General features: G+C 30.5%; 1 protein-coding gene across 2 annotated transcripts; it reads left to right on the top strand.

Annotated features, from left to right (window-relative positions):
• The first annotated feature begins 1,720 nt into the window (after positions 1–1,720).
• LOC139526080 (uncharacterized) lies at positions 1,721–21,520 on the top strand. 2 transcript variants are annotated; one of them, XR_011665118.1, is made up of 11 exons: positions 1,721–1,856; positions 4,155–4,265; positions 8,170–8,490; positions 9,974–10,089; positions 10,439–10,619; positions 13,689–13,820; positions 14,743–14,877; positions 16,994–17,119; positions 18,109–18,201; positions 19,772–20,720; positions 20,979–21,520. XR_011665118.1 is itself a non-coding variant. In XM_071321237.1 (10 exons), exons 2-10 carry the CDS (start codon positions 4,166–4,168, stop codon positions 19,858–19,860), a joined length of 1,293 nt encoding a protein of 430 aa, XP_071177338.1. In that variant the 5' UTR covers positions 1,721–1,856; positions 4,155–4,165; the 3' UTR covers positions 19,861–21,520. The 2 variants fall into 2 exon arrangements, 1 of the variants encoding a protein (XP_071177338.1); XM_071321237.1 differs by having other exon boundaries at positions 19,772–21,520.
• The last annotated feature ends 654 nt before the right edge of the window (positions 21,521–22,174 follow it).

Below are 22,174 nucleotides of genomic sequence, written 5' to 3'. Positions count from 1 at the left end.
AACACATAAACAAACGACAACCACTGTATTGCAGGCTCCTGACTTAGGACAGGCACATACATACAGCATGTGTAAACATATTAGCCGGATCCCAACCCTCCACCTAACCTAGGACAGTGGTGTAACATTACAACATAAGAACGAAATGTATGTATATATTATAGTAAAAATAAAAGTTTGTTGTTCTCTAGAGGGATACACTAAGGCTAATACTTGTTCTGTTTTGTTCAGTATGTGTCCTTTCGAAGATTTCGTTGTTTTGCCTTGGTATTTCAGTTTGTTTTCGACTGATGCGTATTCCTTTAGTATTTCTCGACTCATGTTCGATACCCGGTGAATAAAATGATATGTTTTGTACAGATAGTAGTAAATGTAAGTAAAAAAGTATGTAGAAAATCCCATTCGGTTCTTAAGATATTTCAGAAAAAAAGTATAAACTACGCATCAGCTAGGTTTAAATCTTTGAGTGATTTTAGCTGTTTTCCATATATTTCAAAACTAAAACCAACAAAATTACCAATTATTTATAATCATTTTAATAAAGTTTTAAATTAAATTAATTCAATTAAAGATTTTATCGTTTTGTTTTTAAAAAATAACAGTAGTGCACTGTCTTCCTAAATATTTAAGTTTGACACAAATCTTGCAGTGGTTCTTTATTCTGACAATAACATTTGCGTTTATTTTACATCTCTAGATATATTTGAATGTAGCGAAATCTGGGGAACTATTTCAACGTTTAAAGACAGGGATGACTATGAAAAACATATCAACCTTATTAAAGAAATCTTGGAAGTACACTGTAAGGCCTCGAATAACATGTCGTTCCGAACTTGCAACACTGACATTAAAAAATAAGATAATATTATATTTCATTAAAGTCTGGGACCGTTTAATCACTTCAGAAGGAATTTAAGTTCACCAAATATATAATGCTACAAAAATTAGCAACCTATGGGTTAAAAGGTTAAATATTATTATTCAAAACATTGGTTTATCATATTATTTAATCGTTTACCTTACTATTAAACCCCTTTGGTTTTATAAAACAAAGACTTATTGACCAGGGTTTTCAGGAACAGCTTTCAAATGTTTCAGCATCTCCAAAATTAACATTTTTCCAAAATGAGTAAACGTTCAGCTTATGTTGACATGGTTGATGCAGTACGATATAGATCGGATCAATCATCATTGTGTAAATAAGAGTTAGTGCTCATAACCTTTCCATTGAAAGAGGACGATATTTAAAAGTGCTCAGATATCAAAGAATTGGTGAAATCTGTAAAAGTGGTGTATTGAAAATGATCAGCACATGCTACCTCACTGCAGAGGTTACTCCAGTATAAGAGAGACTTTTGTATTCAAAATGTCTAAAATTACAGCAAAATATAACCACATTGTGCGATAAAAATAAAATAAAGCTTATACTAATTTATAAATCTTACATGGCACTAACACTATCTTCATTTTTCGTAACAAATTGTTTAAATGCAAAAAGTAAAACCTTTATTCACATAAGTTGTTTGTATTATACTAATATGTTTATCAATTTGGTCAATATCATTTATTTTAAATGCGTTTGTGCAAATAAAATATTGTCTATAATGTCGATTAAAGCCTTGAGATTTAATATTTGTAACCTTGCGATTTTCAACAATGATGCATTGTACTATTTTCTTTTTTTAGAAAAGGGGAATTTTATCAAAAATAAAATTCCATTGTCTAAAAATAATACATAAAAAAAATCCCCTTAATTGGAATTTTAAATGGCACTGGATCTAACCCGTCATAACAAGGAAACAATTTGAACACGTTTTTAATACTATTTATTATTCTTAGATCCGCTTTAATATCAGGTAAGCAAGATTGCTCTTACATTTGTCTTCTCGTGAATTTACTTACGACATGCATGTTTCACCATATCATTTCTTACGATTAAAGGGTTATTTATGAATGTACAAGTAGTGAGAACTTAAAGGCTAGTCAAAGTTATCGTATAGTTGTTAAAATGGTTATAGTAGAGGTAAATCGGATGTGACACTATCGATTTATTGTGAAATGTTTTGTTAAATTGAATTATAAAGGTCGATGAATAAGCCCAAAATGTCAAGAGAAAACATATGACAATAATACGTTTAACCAATATCTTATCTTATCTAAGTAGTTATCACAACTTATATCATGTTTAAATATTGCTTGAAGAACTTAATTATTTGTAATTTTCTGTTTTATCATCTACTGACGGTTATCAATTTAAAATATATGATAACTTATTTTTACTTATCTCATTACTTTTGATAAATAGCTGATACAGAAAATATATCATCAAACAAATAGATCAACATTTGTATTAAGATAATGACCGCAATTTACCCGTGTCGTTGATACCTAACAGTTGCTGTTTTTATCTTAAAGACAGGAAAAAAGTTATTGCACAACAGTTGTGTAATGACCACACCAAGGTCATTTACATGTGTGCTTCTATTAATATATTAACCATTATTTATTTTTAACCGTTATGGTGTTCACATGTCTATTCAACCGTAATTGTGTGTATATTTTGTCTGACTCGTTCACTATGATTCGTACATTAGACCTTACATCTTCCTGCGTGTTGCTTCTATAAAGATCATAAGCAACATATTCATTTTCATAATAAGAATATAAAGATGTTGAAAAGAATTAAAATATTGAAAACATTTTGATTGCAATATAAACGTTTGAAAGTGTGACATACTAATCTGTATATTAAGCTAATGTTTGTGAAACAATATTTTTTCATAAACAAAGTAAAAGATAGAAGAAAGGCAATGTAATGTGACAACACTTTCGATCTTATTCGGGACTTTGAATAATACTACTGAATAACATTATCACTGACGTTTATGTTATAACGCATACACAAAAAAGGTTCTGAAATAAACGAGAAACTGTCAGAAAACCCTTTACCGAACGAGCAGACTGAAAAGTAGACGAAAAACGACTCTTAATAATGTAAATACAATGTTATACGAAATTAACATGCACTCAAGTGGGAAAAAAATAAAAGAGACTATCAAACACCAATCATCAAACACCGTTGGCCTCGAATTGTAAAACTTGATCACTTCAGACATGAACTTTTGCCTCAAATATTTTATTTAGATGAACGAAAACAAAGCGGGTTAATAAAACTACTTCATTTTATTACTTGGTCTGTCTAAAGTTATATTTCTTGTATTAAACAGATCTTTCTGTGTTTCAGATTTCGGCCACACAATTGCGATAAATTTCCATTTTCTCTTTAATATGAACAATCCGTATTTGTCACAAATAGACACTAACAACAATTTATAGCATTTACATTTCGAATTACGTGTTCCTTATATAACAGTTTTGATATTGAGGTAAATCTTCTGATTTGATAGAAATATTAATTTTAGAAAGCAATCATGGAAAAAGTTGAAAATTCAAAAAGACCTGCTCGTAAAAACTTTATACTTGATAATTCCAGGGAAATTGATAAAAGTCGTTGTGAACATTGTTTTACTGAAAACAATTAGTATGCTCATTTGTGGTCTTTTAGTGCTAACTGCAAATATTTTTTGTTTATATTCTAGCAAAGATTAAACCTTATGTTTTCACTTTTAAACCATTTCACATTGTTTTCAGGTCGGAAACTTTTATAGTTTACATTACGGTATTTTCTGAGGATTGAAAATTGTACGGTAACCTGAACATGCTGAACTTATTAAGATATCTGTCCTTTGGTCTTTTCGAATTATTCTATCATTAGTAATCATGCCTCAAAATTAAAAACTAACACGTTTCGTAAGCAATAGTTCAAAAAGAAATTGATTTTAATCATCAGAGCTACATTTCAGTGCTAATTTTTTTCACCTGGTGAACAATAAAATCATACTAACGAAAAACCAAAAAAAAATAAGCATTTGGAAATAGATCAGAGCCTGCTAAATGATAAGATCTATCGTTTACATATTGTATGTCGATAAAAGTTGTTTAAAATGATGGGTGAAATACAGTTAAATCTTGTGTATGCTGTCTAAGTATTTGCAAACTTTATAAATGGCAAAGACACTTTATTTATATTGAGAATGTGTTTCTTTGGCATATAATTTCGATGTCATATTTCTAATGATTATGTTTATTGATAGGTGAAGAAAAGATGAAGCAACTGATAGCGATGATAATGAAACATCAGGACCTTTTTCTACAGATTTTGGTATTGCAAATTATGACAGTATCCTCTGATACATGTTCTAAAGGTACAAATAAAATAAAATATTTATTAAGTTAACACAAAAATATGGCCACTTGCTTAAATGAATCAAAATGGTAAAACGATAAGGCAGTGACAAAAAGTCAAAAGAAGAAATTAAAACTCATTGAATGTGTAAACTGAGTGCAAATGGTTGTCAAAAAATAAAAAGGAAAATAGTCTTTAAAACCATTTCAAATATACGCTTGATTTTTAGAGTTATAACCATAAAGTATCAGCATTATAACTTATTCTACATGATAGACGTACAATGAATATGTGAATAACATAATGGTATAATTTTGTATACTAGGTTTAATTATAACGAGATCTAATTCAAGCTTAAATGTAATAGTAACCAAACGGCACATTTTCTTCATAATTTCGATACATATTTGCACATAGATACTTGCATAACAATTATTGTTCTGTATCTTGAATATAAATAAATTTGGGCATTTAACAAAGTCAATTTAAGAACGTCTTGATTCTATATCCATTTAAAATGTACTTATTGCTATCGTGTCTTGAAAACACAATTTGTATACAAGGCACAAGGTTCTATACATTTTTCGGAACGTTGTGATTGTTTCAGCGGTATTGTCCTCACGATTCTGTAAATAGGGGCCAGAAAGGGGCCAAAACATTTATTTGTCTAATTTGAAGACAATAACGTATGCATAAGTGCATTTATCTCTATCAAATTCTAGCACAAAATTTCAAATCGCAATGGGAATGTTCGGATCAATTTAAGGGCTATCCATCATATCATTTTAGGAATAAGGGGCCAACAAGGGTAAAACACAAATAATTATTTGTCTTGTTCACAGACACAACCTTGAGTATTAGTGTATAATGCTCTGTTACATTTAAACACAAGGTGGTCCTGGAACACAGTTATCTAGCTTCAGTTATCGCCCCTTTAAGTGTATGGTGTCAATCTGTCAAATAGCCTGAAACCTAAGGATTTAAACTTTTATTTGATAGAAATTCTGCAACATTATCACGTTTATTGTCTACAAGAAAAGCACTACGAAACAACTGTATTATCGGACCAGGTTCCAAACACCAATAGGAAAGTTTTTTTGCTAATTTTGGAGACATTGTAGTAGCTGTTTAGTATTGAGGAGCCAAAAGAGGGCTAAACACAAGCGTTGTTCAAATTTCAAGACATTGATTTGTGTATAAGTGTATCATTGTATGGATATGTATGACATTTTTGCACAACGTTTAGTTCCATAATAGGAAGATTGAGGTTTGTTTTTTGTAATATTTGTAACTGCCCAGGATAAGGTGCAAAAAAGTGCTAACAAAAACAATTATGTTTTCTGGTTAACAAACTAAAACAAGTATAAGTGTATGAATCTCTATTAGATTTAAGCATAAGGTTCATGGCACAATAGAAAAGTTGGGATTTATTTAAGGATCATTGTTGTATCTGTTAAGTAATAAGAGGCCAAAAAGGAGTCACAGACAACCAATTTTCATATTTCAGGAAAAAATTGTGTGTATAAAGGTATCGATCTCTACGGAACTTTACTACAAGGTTCTTAGAAAGTGGTTGATGATTTTTTATGGCTTACAAAGGGCTAAAAAACTAGGATTTTGTTGTTTCTGGACAATAAGTTTAGTATAAGTCTTTGGATTGTTTTTTAATTGGGCCACAAGGTGTTATACCATAAAATTAAGTTTGGGTTTGATTCTAAGGTTATTTCCCAAACAGTTTAGTTAAAAGGGGTAAAGAAAACAATTCTTTTGTTTTACTTTGTATAGTTGGCGTTTTGCAAAGCAATTTCAATGGGCTTCGATTCATGTTCTTTGATTCCTGGGGTTCTTTAATTTACTGAATATAATTAGGTATTTAGACTTAGATTAAGGTTCTGTCTTTAAATGGATCCATATAAAGGTGAGAAGGGTCCATAATTTCTTTAAAAATCAAGTCAATGCACATAAAGGACCAAATAGTTCAAAGTTAAACTAGATTCACCAAAAAAAAGGGTAGAAGATATTTGATATGCTGAATCTTAGCGTGTATTTGGATTTTTTTGGCACAGTATTCAGGTTCAAATTTGGTTCCAAAATTAACCTTTGTTTTGACTTCATCAAAAATTGAATTTGTTGTGTTCTTTGATATGCCTAAGTCAACAGTGTATTATGTTTATGATGTTTTGCCCGATTTTCAACGTTGTTCTATATGCGGGTCCAAAATTAAACCGTGCTCGATTTCATAAAAAAACTGAATTATTGATATTATTTCATATGCGAATTTAACAGTGTTTTACTTTTATGATTTTGGGCCCAATTTTCAAACTGGTCCATATTCAGCATGTTCAGGTCCAAAGGGTCAAACATGAAACTTTGTTGGATTTCTTCAAAAATTCAATTCTTGGTGTTCTTTGATATGCTGGTACCGTCTATGTATTTATAATTTGGATATTGGACTATTATTTGTAAATGTTCAATTTAAAATTATTTAAGTACTAAGACCAAATTAATTCGGTGTCAGAAACGATGATGTATGAAGTATTTGATCAGAATCCAAAACAGCTACAAGGCACAATGAATAGAAATTTGGATTCAAGTTAATAATTGATACAGCATCATTTTCTATTTTTTTTTAATTATTAAAATAATAAAGTTGACTGTTCATAATTTGATATTTTGAAAAGACATGAAAGAGGTTAATTTTAATAAAATTAATTTAAAACACTTCATTCATGAAGAATGATACTTAGGATATTGTTTTTTTCTGTTTGTTTTGTAAATTTTAAAGAATGTTGTTGTTATTCTGAATAATTTAATTTCATAATGTTATATATATATGTATATTTTTTTATGAAGCGAACCCCTTTAAACAATAACCTTATCTGCAAATGATGTCCATAAATAAATAAAATTATTGGTGTGCTAATATGCTGAGTTTAAATGTGCTTTTGAATTTAGATATTTGATCATTATAGGTGAAATCAAATTAAAAGAAAAACAATTAGTTGACCACATTTATTTCTGTACCAAAAACTTTTATCTACAATCCAAACTATGAGCTGTTTTCAAGCTTGAATGTTATTGCCATACTTTCCATAACTGTTCAGAATTCGACCATTGCGTTCGTAGCGGCTGTATTAGTTATTGACTTCGAAATGGCTTTCAGTAAATGCGTTTACTCTCAGATAAGCATTTTGTGTCTGGTGTTCTTTTGTTATTTGAATAAAATTGAGAATGAAAATGGGGAATGTGTCAAAGCGTCAACAACCCGAACGTAGAGCAGACAACATGTATTTTGTATTTATCTAAGTCCATCCCTATTCAACTGATGTTGTTAGTTTCGTTCTGTAATATCCTATTTTTTGCCTATTCCAAAGTGCCATTGATTCAATATTTGTCGTTCTTTTTTTGTTGTTCGTTCATTATAGTGTCATGAAACAGACAGTCCAGTTTTATCGTTTTAAATGTTTGGGGTTTTTCAATTCGGGGCCATTCAAAGCTTGGTATGATGTATGGGAATGGTCATTTTTGAAGGTCAGACAGTGACCTATAGTTGCTTCTACATCATTTGGTTTCCGGTGTAGTGCTATTCTAAAGGCTATTATTTCTCATCTTTATATGTGTATAAACATTGCAAAAGGTTTAGAATTTCTGAAAACGTTAACACCCGTAAAGCGTTTTTTTTTTGTATACCTACAAGACTTCAATTTAGATGTGGTGGTCACAATAATGAAAGGGTCCTTTAGTTATTCAGGAACATATATATTTGTAAATGTCGCTTGCAATGTGTTATATATAGTTTATTTTTATCCATTTATCAAAACACGATTCATTTTCTCTTTATCATGAGTGAAATACGTAGTCCTTTTTACAAGGCATTTTCTAAAATTGTTAACTTATTGTGATATAGTATTTCTTTAATTTAGTTACATGTTCCATTGAAGACCCCGCCATCTTTGGGCGCAACGTTTCTATTCTGTGTGAAAACAAAAGTTCAACAATGTGTGAAGACAGAACATGGATGGCAGGTCACAGTTTAAAAAGTCTAAACCATCTTCTACATAACGGGATTCCACATGTTTCATTAGGAAATAGCACAAAATACACAGAGAAAGTAGTATCATGTCACGATATCCAGCTTGTTATCTCAAACTTCTCGGAAAAAGATCTGAATCAACAAATCGTCTTTACAGTAGGATTTCATCAGTGTCGATTCAATGTGTCTTTTGGGTCAACAAATTTTGAATGTGATTTTATAAATTCATTAGTATAATTTAATATTGTAAAACAACTTTTTTATCAACAGATTTAATTAAAACTGGCATTTTAGCTCACGTTATCACTTGGTATCCATTGTCATCCATCGGCGTCGTCCGTCATCTTCGTCCGTCTTTATCGTCGTCTGTCGTCGTTGAAGATTTCAAAATTCTTCTCCTCTGAAACTACTGGGCCAAATACATTTTAACTTTAACTAAAAGTTCCTAAGAGGTCTTTTTTTATGAATTGTAAATTAGCCACGGCTAAAATTAGAAAATAGGGATCAAATGCATTTTTTGGCTTATATATCAAAAACTAAAGCGTTTAGAGCAAATCTGACACCGCTACATATTTTTATAAGTTCGATATCTTTCAGCCCAAAAATGTTCAGATAAACAAAACAACCCATTGTGGGGTTGCTGCCAGTAAACTGAAAGGAAATTTTGCAGTTGTTGATTATTAACTTGAATATTTTTGAAGATAAAGATAAACTGTACACAGCAAAAATGTTCAGCAAAGTAAGATCTACAAAAAATTTTTTTATTGTTGTTTAACTTTAAAAATCTTCTCAGATAAATCTAGTATAAATTTTGTATTTTTTTCCTTTTGCGCCAGGAATGATAGACATGATGGCTAAAAAAGAACATATTGGTAAAATGCATTTGTTTGCTTTTGAAGAAATTATGACAGATACAATGGCATTTTTAAGCCCCTCATTAATATATATTGAAAAGCAAAAATAATCATCGATGAAAGTTTTAAGCAAAAAAAAACTAGGTGAGCAATTCAGCCTCTTGTTTACTTTTCTGGTTCTAAAATGTTTTCAGATCATCATGCGTCAGTAACTATCTGAAAAATATCAGTCTTGATGTACCGTGTTTAGCGAGACCTTTCTTTTGCTTCAATTGTAAACACTTGAAAGAACGATATCGTCGCTGTTATGCAAAAACCTCGTATCTAAGGTTTTGATAATTTTACACCAGGCAGTAAAAACTGAAATCTTTTTATCGATTATTTAGAATTAAATATGTATGTTCCACTGTATGCAAAAATATCTGACCTTCTAACCAATCAATTACCAAGACGAGCAAAAATTTCTGCACCTATATATTGTAATTTCAAAGCTTTTCATTATTTCTAAGCTATATTAGAACCTAAAATTGATAAAACTGTACCTGTTATAATGTCAGCTGCCGTGACATGTGTTTTTCTTTTGAGATACGATATTTTCGCACAACAAAATGTGTCATCAATCCGACTACACTTTTTCGTCACATGTCAGAATTCGGGTTAATGATTGGTTAGAAGATCAGATATTTTCGCATACAGTGGAAGATACATATTTAAATTCTAATTAATCGATAAAAAGATTTCCGGAAAAAATTGAGATACGAGATTTTTGCATAACAGCGACGATATGATCTAAATATAATTGTAGCGTGAATGATATTGAAAAGTAATTACCAATTGTAGATCACCCAAAAGAAGGTGAAATAAAGACGAAAATCAACTTATCAACAACATCTTTGTCTTTGTCAGTAAAAATGGAAAAGGTGTATCCAGTGCCAAATTGCTCTATTATTTTCGGGGTATGTATTATGGAGTTCCATTGTTTTAATTGGCTCTGGTTTTTATCAATAAGTAATTCTAATTTCCAACAATGCTCTGTCGGAAACACTGATATCTTAACAACAACTTATATATTACTGTTAGAAATGATTATAAAATTACTAGAGTTCTGTTTTTATTCTATAATAAACACACCGATTTGAATAACCAATCCGTTGAAGGCACATCTATAAAGAAATACACGACAACCGTTGAATATCATGATCTTTCTTGCTATCCGTCACATACCGAACCTTCAACAGTATATACCAGCACAGCATAACAACAAGGTAAATGTTTTTGCTGTAACATAATTGTTTCCTCTTGTAGAACAAACATGTCGAAAATCTTGCTGAAATGGACATTAATCGTACTGGGAATCTGTACACAGTACACACATTTATAGAGTATTCATCTACAAAAAAAGAATGTCCAATCACGGCAAAAGTCATTTGCCAAATCGGAGAAACTGGGATAATGATGATACGTTCTAATTTTACCAACTGTACCAGTAAGTATAATTTTACAAAAAATCCTTTTCCTTCTTTTCATTAAGGATTAGTAAGATTTTCTCACTATGAAAGTCAAAACTAAATTAGATATTCAGATATAATCGTAAGTACTCAGGAACACCAATGAGTTTAGTTTACAACCCATACAGTTCCTCTAGTATCTAAATTTATTTTGCACCACATAACACTGTATCACTCTCCTAGTCTTCTGCCGTCGAATATTATCTGGAAACAAATCGTATGACTTATTATTATTGTTTAAAAATGCGAATACTTTAAAGGTTAAACTATGTACTTTTATCATCGTAGACTATTCAAAAGGCTGAACTACTAGATAATAGACTGCTACTATTTCAAACAAAAAAAAGAAAAGCAATCCGATGTTAAACAAGCCATATTGAACATATGTATATCATGTTATGGAGTGGTATTTGCGAAAAATACCAGTCAAGGGAAAGTTGGTCCGAAGACTGGTATTTTTCGCATATACCCCTCCATAAAATGATATATTTGTTTAATTACACCGGATATATTTTGATTGTTACTGTCTGTACATGTGAATGGTAATCGTAGTACCACGGGAATTATACATGTACGTTAATGCTGTCTTTTTGTTACGTCATGGTATCTATATGTGAAACGTCATTATTTTTCGATCATTGAATCGTCCATTTTGTACAGGCGTCTTTTTTTCCTCTTGATATGTATATATCTCTTACTTTTTTCGGTTTAACTCAATCAATAGTGTTTAATCATGTTGTCTTAGCTAACAATCAGGGTAAGTTAGAAAGTTTCGGAATAATTTGTTGGGAACAGGCTGGTGAGGGTAGAAAAGGAATATCAAAAATGGAAAATATGGGAGACAAACTCACCGTCAGTGGTGACAAAAGGCAACTTCTCATCAAACGAGGAAAAAAAGTAAGAATATGCAAATAACCAATCAAAATGCAACAATCCTACATTAGGTGTAATTATAACAGATAAATCATGTAATAGGGGGGGGGGGGGGGGGGGGGTACTTGCAAAAATACCAGTGAAGGGAGTGTGAAATTTCACAAGCCACTAGGCGAGTAAAATTTGGTCCCAAGACTGGTATTTTTTCGCAAATACCCCTCCATAAGAAGATATATCTGGATAATTACACAGAAAAGATTTTGATTGATACCGCAAAAAAATACACTGGTCCTCAACAAATCAAGAGCAGCATTCTTACATAAGGTGTAATTATTCTAATAATTTCACCTGAATTTACTTGTAATTGAAAAGGCCAAGATGATTAAATAATAGATATATGATGATGTGGTATGAGTGCTAATGAGACCATTCTCCATCAAATCATTTTCGTTTTCTTACTTAAGTTTACCTCAATTAAATTTCATGAAACTTTATTTTTTATATACAATACTTCTTACTATACAAAATACAGATCCCGTTTGTATTTCAATGCTGTCATTTTAACCGTTCTATATTATAACAAGAACGAAGATGTGGTATGATTGCAAATGTCACAACTCTCCCCAAGAGACCAATTGACACATACATTTTGTTATGCCTGTTTAAAATGTCAAAATTGCTAAATTTTTCGTTTCTGTTCCATAACTAAGGTCAGCCTCGCACAATATTATAAAAATTATACTCAATGCTTTATTACCACACACTACATATTTGATTTGAATTGTGATGGTGGCACTTTTAAAAGGTTTTATTAGTTTCTGAGGTGAATATTGACGTTTTTGTGCTTTATAAAGAATGTTTCCATGAAAAATTGGATGTGAAATACCTGAACGTATAAGAAGTCTGCATGATGAGCTATATTAATGAATGATGTCCTTATACCGATGATAAAATTTAGTAAATGTTTTGACTAGTTTGTGATATCAAAAACCCTGGTGTAATAATTTTTCAGTCGTACATAAATTTATCTCGTTAAAATCTAAAATATTGTTACATACACGAGCGAATCGTACAAGTTGAGATATATAAATATCATAAGATTGTGACAAGGGAACGTCACCATCTTAAAACGGATAATTAACGATAGGAAATGAAAAATCATCTTTTTTATCATACATTTTAGTATTAAGCTTTCCGTTAGGGATCGTTGAAAGGGCAGTGGTCATTGTTACTATTAGCTTTATTTAAAGTAAGTTCAACAGAATACATTTCTTTAGTATGCAAACTGAAGTCGTCATTAATCAAAGTTAGAATATCATCCAAATATCTAAAAGTATTATTAAATGTGTTTATCAGATGTTGTTTCGATTGGTCTTTGCTTATTTTTGTCATAAATTGTAACTCATAGCAATACAAAAGCAAGTCATTAACAAGTAGTGCATAGTTAGTAAAACTTCAAGGGCATATTATTATCAAAGCATGTCCAATTGTCAAAGTGTTTTGTTAATTGCTTCTAAAAAATGACCTAACAGAGTTTGATCATATATATTCACATTCTGACTTTTTAAATGCCCATTAAATTAGTTGTGTGATTTTTTTCTCAATAAGAATGTGTGGCAATGTGGTATACAGGGTAGAAAAATCAAAACTTTGAACAGATTCAAAATCACTAATATAAGCATGCAGTTTATCAAGTACTTCCAACGAGTTCTTGACACTCCAAAAGTAATTAATTCCACTATTATCGAAAGCCTTATTTGAACAATTTATAATCAGGTTTTTGATTGTACCAAGTGTACTGGTAAGAAGAATAGACAATTAAGTAGTGGAACAATGGCTTGCAGACGAAATAAATCTATATTTGTAAGTTGTTTTGTGTAGCTTCGGAACCAACACATAGTTGGGACTTTCATTGTATTTGGTTTTGCTTGTTAAGTGTTAGCTAAAAGATTATGTTTGTTATAGATGTCGTTTTCTGAGAATAGAGTCAGTTGGAATGCTGTTGAATTGGTAATTTCTTTTTACAGAACCTCAACAACTATAATATTATTAGCAGCTTTATCGGCCGGGACAAAAACATATTCCTTGGCTAGTTCTTTTAGTTTATGTTTGATACAAGAAATAGGTTTATTGTAATTATAATATATTTTATTATATTATATTTTAATTTGAAGGTATAAAAATTCTTCGTGTATTTCCTTGGGATGTATTCGCCATCCAACTTGGGTGCATTTTAGTGATGATTTTCTGTATATTGATGGTAATTTGGAGCCTAAAAAGAAACTGGACAAACATCATTTTGACATGTAAGTTTGATTTCTGACTATTGTTAAAGATGGCGTGTCAGTTTACATATCATGCTTAAGATAAATCATTTGAATAGAGCATCCTAACTGAATTGCTTGAAAGGGCATTATCCATCAAGGTCGTGTTCACCGATTTGACTATAATTCCCACATTTGATTTATAACATGCTCATACGAAAATATCCCCAAAAAATAGAATAAACAATCAACATTGAATGGTCTTAATCCTATTTTCAGCATTTGTTGGGATTTTAATCTTGGTGCCATCTACTTATCAATCCAGATGATTTCCTGAAACTATCGATGGTCATATAACGCGATATAAACTGATAAGTATAAAAAAAGAAGATGGGATATGATTGCCAATGCGACAACGGTCCATAAGAGACCAAAATTACAGAAAATAACAATTATAGGACGCCGTCAGAACACTTTTGAAAAATCATCGATGATGGGCCATGTTATACATTTAAACGCTGCGTTTAGTTCTCATATGGGGACGAAGTCCCCAATATTAGTAGAAAAATCAATAAAAAAAAATTTCCGCATCTGCACAGAAAAACTTTGAGTAAAATATATATTTATCAGTCTAGTATAAGGTAGGAAGGAACGCAATACCAATTTCATTTTTAATAGTTCCTTGAAATGAAAAAACGTTACCTGATGAAAGCGTTTCTTTGTATATATTGTATATGACGTCATAACTTAAATAACGTCACAACTAAGATCCCTAACAACAGAACCAAAATCGGAAAAGTAACGGTATTTCTGTTTCTTTTTTTTTTTACAAATATTTAAGTTGCAAAAAAATAATTGATACAGACTACGTCCCCATTTACAGGTAATGCCTGCATCATATTATTTCATTAAACAAAAAATACTTTTTCAATTCATAATAGAATTTATAATGTTGTCATTTCAGGTAAGAGCCTTTCTAAAAGAAAACTGGAACAATGGAGGCGTCCAGTACTAGCAGTTCTGTCTGCTTTTGTTTCAGTTACTCTATCCGTTTCGACGGGAGGGATATCTATCAAACAAGTGCTGCAGCTTGACATGGGTAATAATGATATGATAGTAATAATTATAGATATTGAGATAGAACATTATGAACATGTAAATCAAAAGCCTAATACGTTTTAAAAATGTCTTCTGTGATGTGTGATCTAATATGAGTTTTTATTTTGTCATACTGCTGTTAAAGCATTTGAACATATTCAGCTTGATAACGTGATATGATTTATAACATGCATTTCTAACATTTCCGTTAAAGAATTCTTTAAATATCATGAAACTAAGGTTCGAAATCATTTATGCATAGCTGACCTGTAATGGTATTGACCATTCTGAGTAGGTATGTTGATAGTATGGTTTGTCAAGAATTTATACCTACACTTACCCGGTTATCAAATGTTTGGTATTCTGCATTCTTGAAAAATAACTAAGCGAATGACGGCATTTGTTTCGTACAATTTTCATTTTCTAGCATTTAGTAGGTTTTGCTGGTGTCGGATTGTTTGTTCTCGGTCTAATCCACCACGTTAGACTATTGACATGATTTTAAACATACCTCTCTCAGAATATTTCACATGCAATGTTAGAGTTATTTTTTGAAGATACATTTTGATTAAGCTTAGAGATTATTATTTTTGATATCCCGGAACATTACATATTTGTTCAGCTTCCGTTGTGTTGTATGGATGGGTTAATTCAAAAAAGCGCGTAGGATGCACCAACTTTATAACATGATCACTATTTGCTAAATATAAGACTTATAAATCAATTGTATCATTGAGTTTCAATAAATTTCTTTAATTATTCAACGTCCAGTATTTTAAACTGTTTGTAGATAGGTGCATCAGTAAAGAAAGTCAAATGTTACATGTTCATTTTCCATGTGTGTGAATTTCCTTGAATGATACATGTTTAAAATCATATCTAGATATATATAGGTACTACAGGACAATAAGATACCACAAGTCGAAGACATATTAACAACACCATTGACAAATTAAAATAAATGAAAACACAAGACCTTGGTTTACACTAAGCATATGTAAAACATTTGTTTGAACACCGGTGCTCGAAACCTATTTACTGGTGCAAGAAAATTGGTACCGTTAATTTTATTACTGTTCAAGATAACGTGGTGAAAACGGTAATACGAATCGATTTGTAGGTAACGTTCGTTAAAAGGTCCTGAAAGAAAAAACAAAAATGCTATAATGGCAGCAACACATGAGTCATTTATTTGCTGATTAATCTTATGTGTATTTCACAAAGGTCATGAATAATTTACGATGACTTAATCTGTACAAAAGAAAATTCTTGTTTGATCCGCACACTTCTTAGTAATAAACACGGTAAATACTCTCTCTTTGAAATTCGGAATATTATATTGATGCAACTGTCCTGTGTTAATGGAACTTGCGCCCTAATTCGGAATATATATAACGTTGAAAATATATCTTATTTATGATGGTACTAGATAAATGTTGCTACATTTAATTGCATTTAGAGATGGTAATATCAAAGTCATCTCTTTTTCGTAAAGTTAACTACGTATCAAACCTTCTTTTTCGATTTATATGTATGGTAATGAAAAAAGGTTAATCTAGTTATGCTTTGTTTCGATTCCATAGCTGTATATAGAATGATATGATAAGTAATTTATCACAGAAAAAGATCCCTTGCTTATTTCTAGATACGATCTAATGTCGTAGCTACAACCCTGATCCGATACCGAACATGTGATTAAGCGTATAAGATTTATTACCGGGTTTGCACTAACATGAGCAGCACGACGTATTCCACGTGTGAAGCAAGTTCTGCATACCATTTTTGAGCACCTGAGATCATCCCTAGGTTTTAATGATGTTCATGTATCTCAGTTTTTGGTTTTTCAGATTTTAGTATACTTTTGTTTGTCTGTTGGTCTCTTTTTTTCATTGGTCGTGGCGTTGTCAGTCTATTTTTTACTTGCAAGTTTGAACATGTTGAATTTTTCTTTGGTTTATTTCGCCTCTCTTTCATTGACCGAGAGCAAGAAGAAGTGTGCTAGATTTTTAATTGTTCTGAAGAAGCTTTTTTAAATGTTTAAATTTAAAGAGCTTTGTTGCGTGTGTCAATGTACATGTCATAATAACATAAGTCCGTTTCAATGGTATCAATTTCAGATGAAAAAACAGACATATTCACTCCTGTTAGTCTCTGTTTGTCAACGATGGTGTTTACTCCTGTTTCACTTTGCTTCATGAGCAACCCAGAAACTGTAAGCATACGGAAAGGATTTAGAAAAGCAGGTATATTCGATTGTATTTTTATGACATTATTTTTTTAAAACTTCAGAATGTATCTCCCTCGTGCAAAGCTCTGATTCCTTTCACGGATTTGGATATACTTGTTGGACCCTTTGGATTATAGCTCTTCATCTTTTATATAAGCTTTGGATTTCAAATATTTTGGCGACGATCATCACTAAAGAAATATATTTTGTCGAAATGCGCATCTGGTCTAGGAAAATTATGTTATCAAAGATGTAGTAATTTTTCGTGTGTTCCTCCTTTACAAATATAATAATAAATAACGGTAATTTATAATAGAACGTGTATGCATATATATATAAAAGTCTATAAAAAGGACCAACCAGCAAATTTACTATGTACCGGATCGTCTAGAATAGGCGATACTATGCAGATAAGGAAAAAATTGTATCAGTCTAAAGATTTGCACAACGGTACTGATATAAGGTGTTATTAAACGAAAATGTTGTTATGAAATCGTGTTGACAAATATTTCGGCTCAACAAATGGCCTTCTTCTTGTGTCACATATATATATATATAGATATATATTAAAAATTAAATACACAAAAAGAGTTTTAAAAGCAGCATTGTCTAGCGCTTTCATCCATCTTGGGACTTTTCAAGACAATGCTGCTTTTAAAACTCTTTTTGTGTATTTAATTTTTAATATATAATTCTGTACACCGCTTGAAAAGAAACTTTTTTTGTATAGATATATATATATATCTGTAATATTTCTATAATAATTCATCATGGGCAAGTTTCTTAGAGATGAAGGTGTTTTTTTAATAAAGTTAGACAATACTTAGTCGACAATATGTTGTGTACTTCAACATTATTATTTTAAAGAATATTAGCCAAAGTGAAAAGAAATGAAAAAAAAATGTTTTTTTGCGCTAAATATTTATTAATGTTCTGAGTTTTAGAGTGCAAGTATACCTGTAATGTTTTACTAATTTTGTGATTATTATTTTTTGTCTCTTTTAGTTGAGAACTTTATGTTTAAATGGAAATCTTGTCTAATTAGATGTGTTCTTAGGCATGCGAATAATACCAGACCACCCGAATGTCCTATAAAAGGTATGATTAGGAGTTATTGAATAGTTGTGAACTATCATATATACTTGCAGACTTTTAGTATCATGCATTGCTATATGAAGCAGATACAAAAAGGGTGTTAAAATGAGAATTCTTCCTAACATTTATCATACCTTTATCTAGCATCAATAACACAGACCATGATGTATACATATATTTCACACGTGCACGAAATCGTTTTAATTACCCTTTGCAAAGAAATGGGAAATCGGATACAGATCATGTTTGAACAATTGATGCAAATTCAAATTTTATCGCATATAAACTTACAGCTGTGATTTTACAGAAAGCAAGTTTCAATATATTTCTTTTACATTAGTATGTAAAAGGTGACAAGGACTACGGTGTAAGCTTGTATAATTTATAATGTCAACAAAGGGTTGATGTGATTAAAATAAGCAACATGCCTGATCTTAAACCATTCAGGTCTTAAATATGTTTATATTTTAAGGCAAGTCTGAGCCAATAATCTCTTATAGTTTTACGGTGTCCATTGCAATCTAAATATCTTGATTTTTAAAACCGAATTTTATAAGATGTACCCGTTTTGTTCTCCAGGTAGATTGTATGTATTCTCTTAGATAGGAAACGACCTTCGTTTATTTGAATCAGATAAACAAATATATTTGCTGATTCTTACGGGAAATAGCTATATATACATGAATATATAAGTATAATTCGATTTGATCATTCGTTTTTGAATAAAAGTCATGTAACACAAACTATCTTAGTGAAGAAGATATCATAGACAATCAATCGCTTGTATAATGAACCTATATAATTTCTTTTCTTTACAAAGAATATGTCTTCCTTTTATTTTCAGCGCACCGAAGTCTTATACGCATCATAAGAAATTCATTTATATACATAAATATGCCGTATACTCCATTTAAAATTTTTTTTCTTCAAGTTATCTATATCAGTTATAAAAAACAATCAAGCCTGGCTCCTGGGTTCTAACATGCCTTTTTTTATTTACACAATCAATCATTACTTTTAACTTTAAGAAAATTCAATAAAAATAAAAAGTTTGACATTGGTGCATAATTTGTTTTTGACATTGGTGCATAATTTGTTTTATGCTTCACCAACATGGATAAAAATTAACTGGGATAAAAATCTAGATACTATTTTTTTCCAAATAGACTTATCCCATAGAGATAATAACCTGGCAATACAAAAATCCAAAAGACACTTTGTAGTGTGCTTATGGTTTTGGCATGTTGCTGAAAAATTGTTCCTGGTCGATCAAATTGCTTCTAGCGCTTTCGCCAGTCATTTAGTTAAGCAAGTATCGTCCACTGTACTTCGTTATACGCCTTGTATCATTAATAAATTTTAGATTTTAAGTGAAAAAAAAGTCTGAAAAGATATGTAGTTTATAATGATGATACACCACCACTGACGATTTTAAAATATAAATCCTGATTTACGATAATATTTTTTCATATCATCATATTGAAGATTTTTAGCACATACAATGCATGTAATATCACATACCATATACTGTATAGATAACAACAAATTAATTATTGCACGTTTGTATTCACAGAAAATGATAGACACATCACAGACGCTTCCTCAAGTCAGAGCAATGCAGAGAACTATAGTCTTTTAACTGTCAATGCTGGAAGTGTATGATGAAAGTCATGTGTTGTGCGCACGACAACACTATCAAAATATTATAGAAGTTTATGTCTTTAATATGTTAAAATGCTGGTCAATTGTCATCATGTACGGTGTATTTAGTCTGTAATGGTATGAGTTTTAGTATAAGTTTCGTAGACAAAGATTAATTAGTTGTTCTCAGACTAAGTTCAAATTACTTTTATTTAGCACATACTTAAAACTTCTCGTTCAATCAAATTGCTTGAATTTGCCTTCTAATTTTCATAGTACATGCTTCTTTCATGTACTAAGTTACTCTGCACGAATGACCACAAGGGTGAGATTTCATTGTATTGTAATACAGATATTAAAATAAAAATTGCTACTGGCTATTTTGAAAAAAATGTTCTGTTTCAAATTAAACTAACTAGTTTGTTATTAGTTTTCAAGTTAATTTTAATCATCCTACTATTTAATATTTTGATCTTAGAATGATTTTTACTGTTTAAATTTTTTTTCATTTAAAAAAAGAGTAAATAATACGGTTCTTTATACCTTCATTACAGAAAAATGCACTCCAAAATTATTGTAATCATATATTTGTCATGCAAGTACGTTGTACCAAAAAAAGAGTGAACTATGAAACCTTGTGAAAAAAAATAATGCAAATTGATCTATTTCGTCTTGAATTTATTGATTATTGGTTGTTTAATGTCCAGTGACAGATATTTCATGCATGGAAACTATCCACTAGACTTCTTATGGGTACATACCAGGGACAGATCCATCCATTTTTAAAAGTGGTTACAACCAAAGCTAAAGGGGGAGGGATCCAACTGTATGTTCTAATACAAAGGCATTTATCATTACAAAGAGAGCATTTTCCACCACCTGTTTTTTGATCTGCCACTGCAAACTATCTATTTGTTTTAAAATTTATCATAGTTTTAATTTTTATCTAAAATTGAAAAATGTTTGCATGAATGTAAAGCTTCCACTGCAATTTGATAATTGCCTGCTTTGGGTCCATTTATTTCGTCATCTTACTATGTAAAGAAGTACATGTATAGTACAACTCAACTTTATTTCAATAAACAGACTTACACTAGCAGCCACAATCATTTCATTATGGAGTCAATGTCCTTTTAAAGTCATATATTTTACAATTTTACATTGAAATAGTGAGTAAATTTATAAAACTACTCAATTGAGCTACACCTAGTCAGCCAATATATATATCAATAGACTATTTATAGGATTACTCAAGTTGTAATTATGTGCTAAATTCGATAGTGTATTGGAATATATATACTATGCAAGCCCCTCTCTCTAAATTTCATAGTATATACACTAACTGACACATGGTCTGTCGTCTGTAAAATTTTATGCTTTCAATATATATTATTGTTAACTAATTTTTGATGTAAACTAATATACACCCAATCATATCAGTACTGTTCCATTTCACATATATATATATCCCTTTATAGTTTGCTGTTCGGTTTGAGCAAAGATCGTACTTTGACCTTTAATGGTTTACTTTTACAAGTAGTAACTTGGATGGAAGGTTGTCTCATTGGATCTCATACCATATCTTCTATTACTATGTAATTTATAACGAATGTTAGAAAAATAATCACAAAAAGCCATTACTTTGTTTACAACGATTAACAATCAAAATTCTTTTATTTTATATACATGTAGTGTTATTTTTGGCATTATATTTATTTTATAATATGTTAGTCATTTTGGAATATTTTACACTCGGCATTTACTTTCTTTTATAATCTGTGATGTATATGTAATTTTAGACTTTTGATTGACAGCACACATGGTTATATAGCATTCGGTACGTAAATGTTAATAATAGATTTCAACAAACAATTCAGTATATATAGAATACTGTTAATGTTGGCGGATATGAAGTTAAAAAAAAAATTTTAAAAGTTTAATTGGAAAAAAATATTCATTGTTTACGAAAATTATTGATAAGTAGCTTGGAATATTATACTAGTCCCAGTAATTAGAAGTCAATATATTAGTGCTGACAATAAAACAGAAATTGTTGAAATGCCGGAGCTTTACTTGACCGCTAAGAAAATAATGTGTCAAAGGTAAATAGATCATAATTAATCCTAATAAAACATTAATGGAATTATAATAAATCTGGAATAAAATCAATGTTGACAATTTTAGTTCATAATTTATGCATATAACAAAAGTTACCCGGGTCTCGTTAAAATATAGCCACAATGCTTTGAACTTTTATGAAAATTACTTTATATGGTTTTTTTACACTAAAGACCGGATTTGCTGATTTATTACAACTGTCAAAGACCAAGATATC

This window comes from Mytilus edulis, chromosome 6 (assembly GCF_963676685.1).
Source record: "Mytilus edulis chromosome 6, xbMytEdul2.2, whole genome shotgun sequence".
Lineage (NCBI taxonomy): Eukaryota > Metazoa > Mollusca > Bivalvia > Mytilida > Mytilidae > Mytilus > Mytilus edulis.
This window is presented reverse-complemented; position numbering and strand designations above follow the sequence as displayed.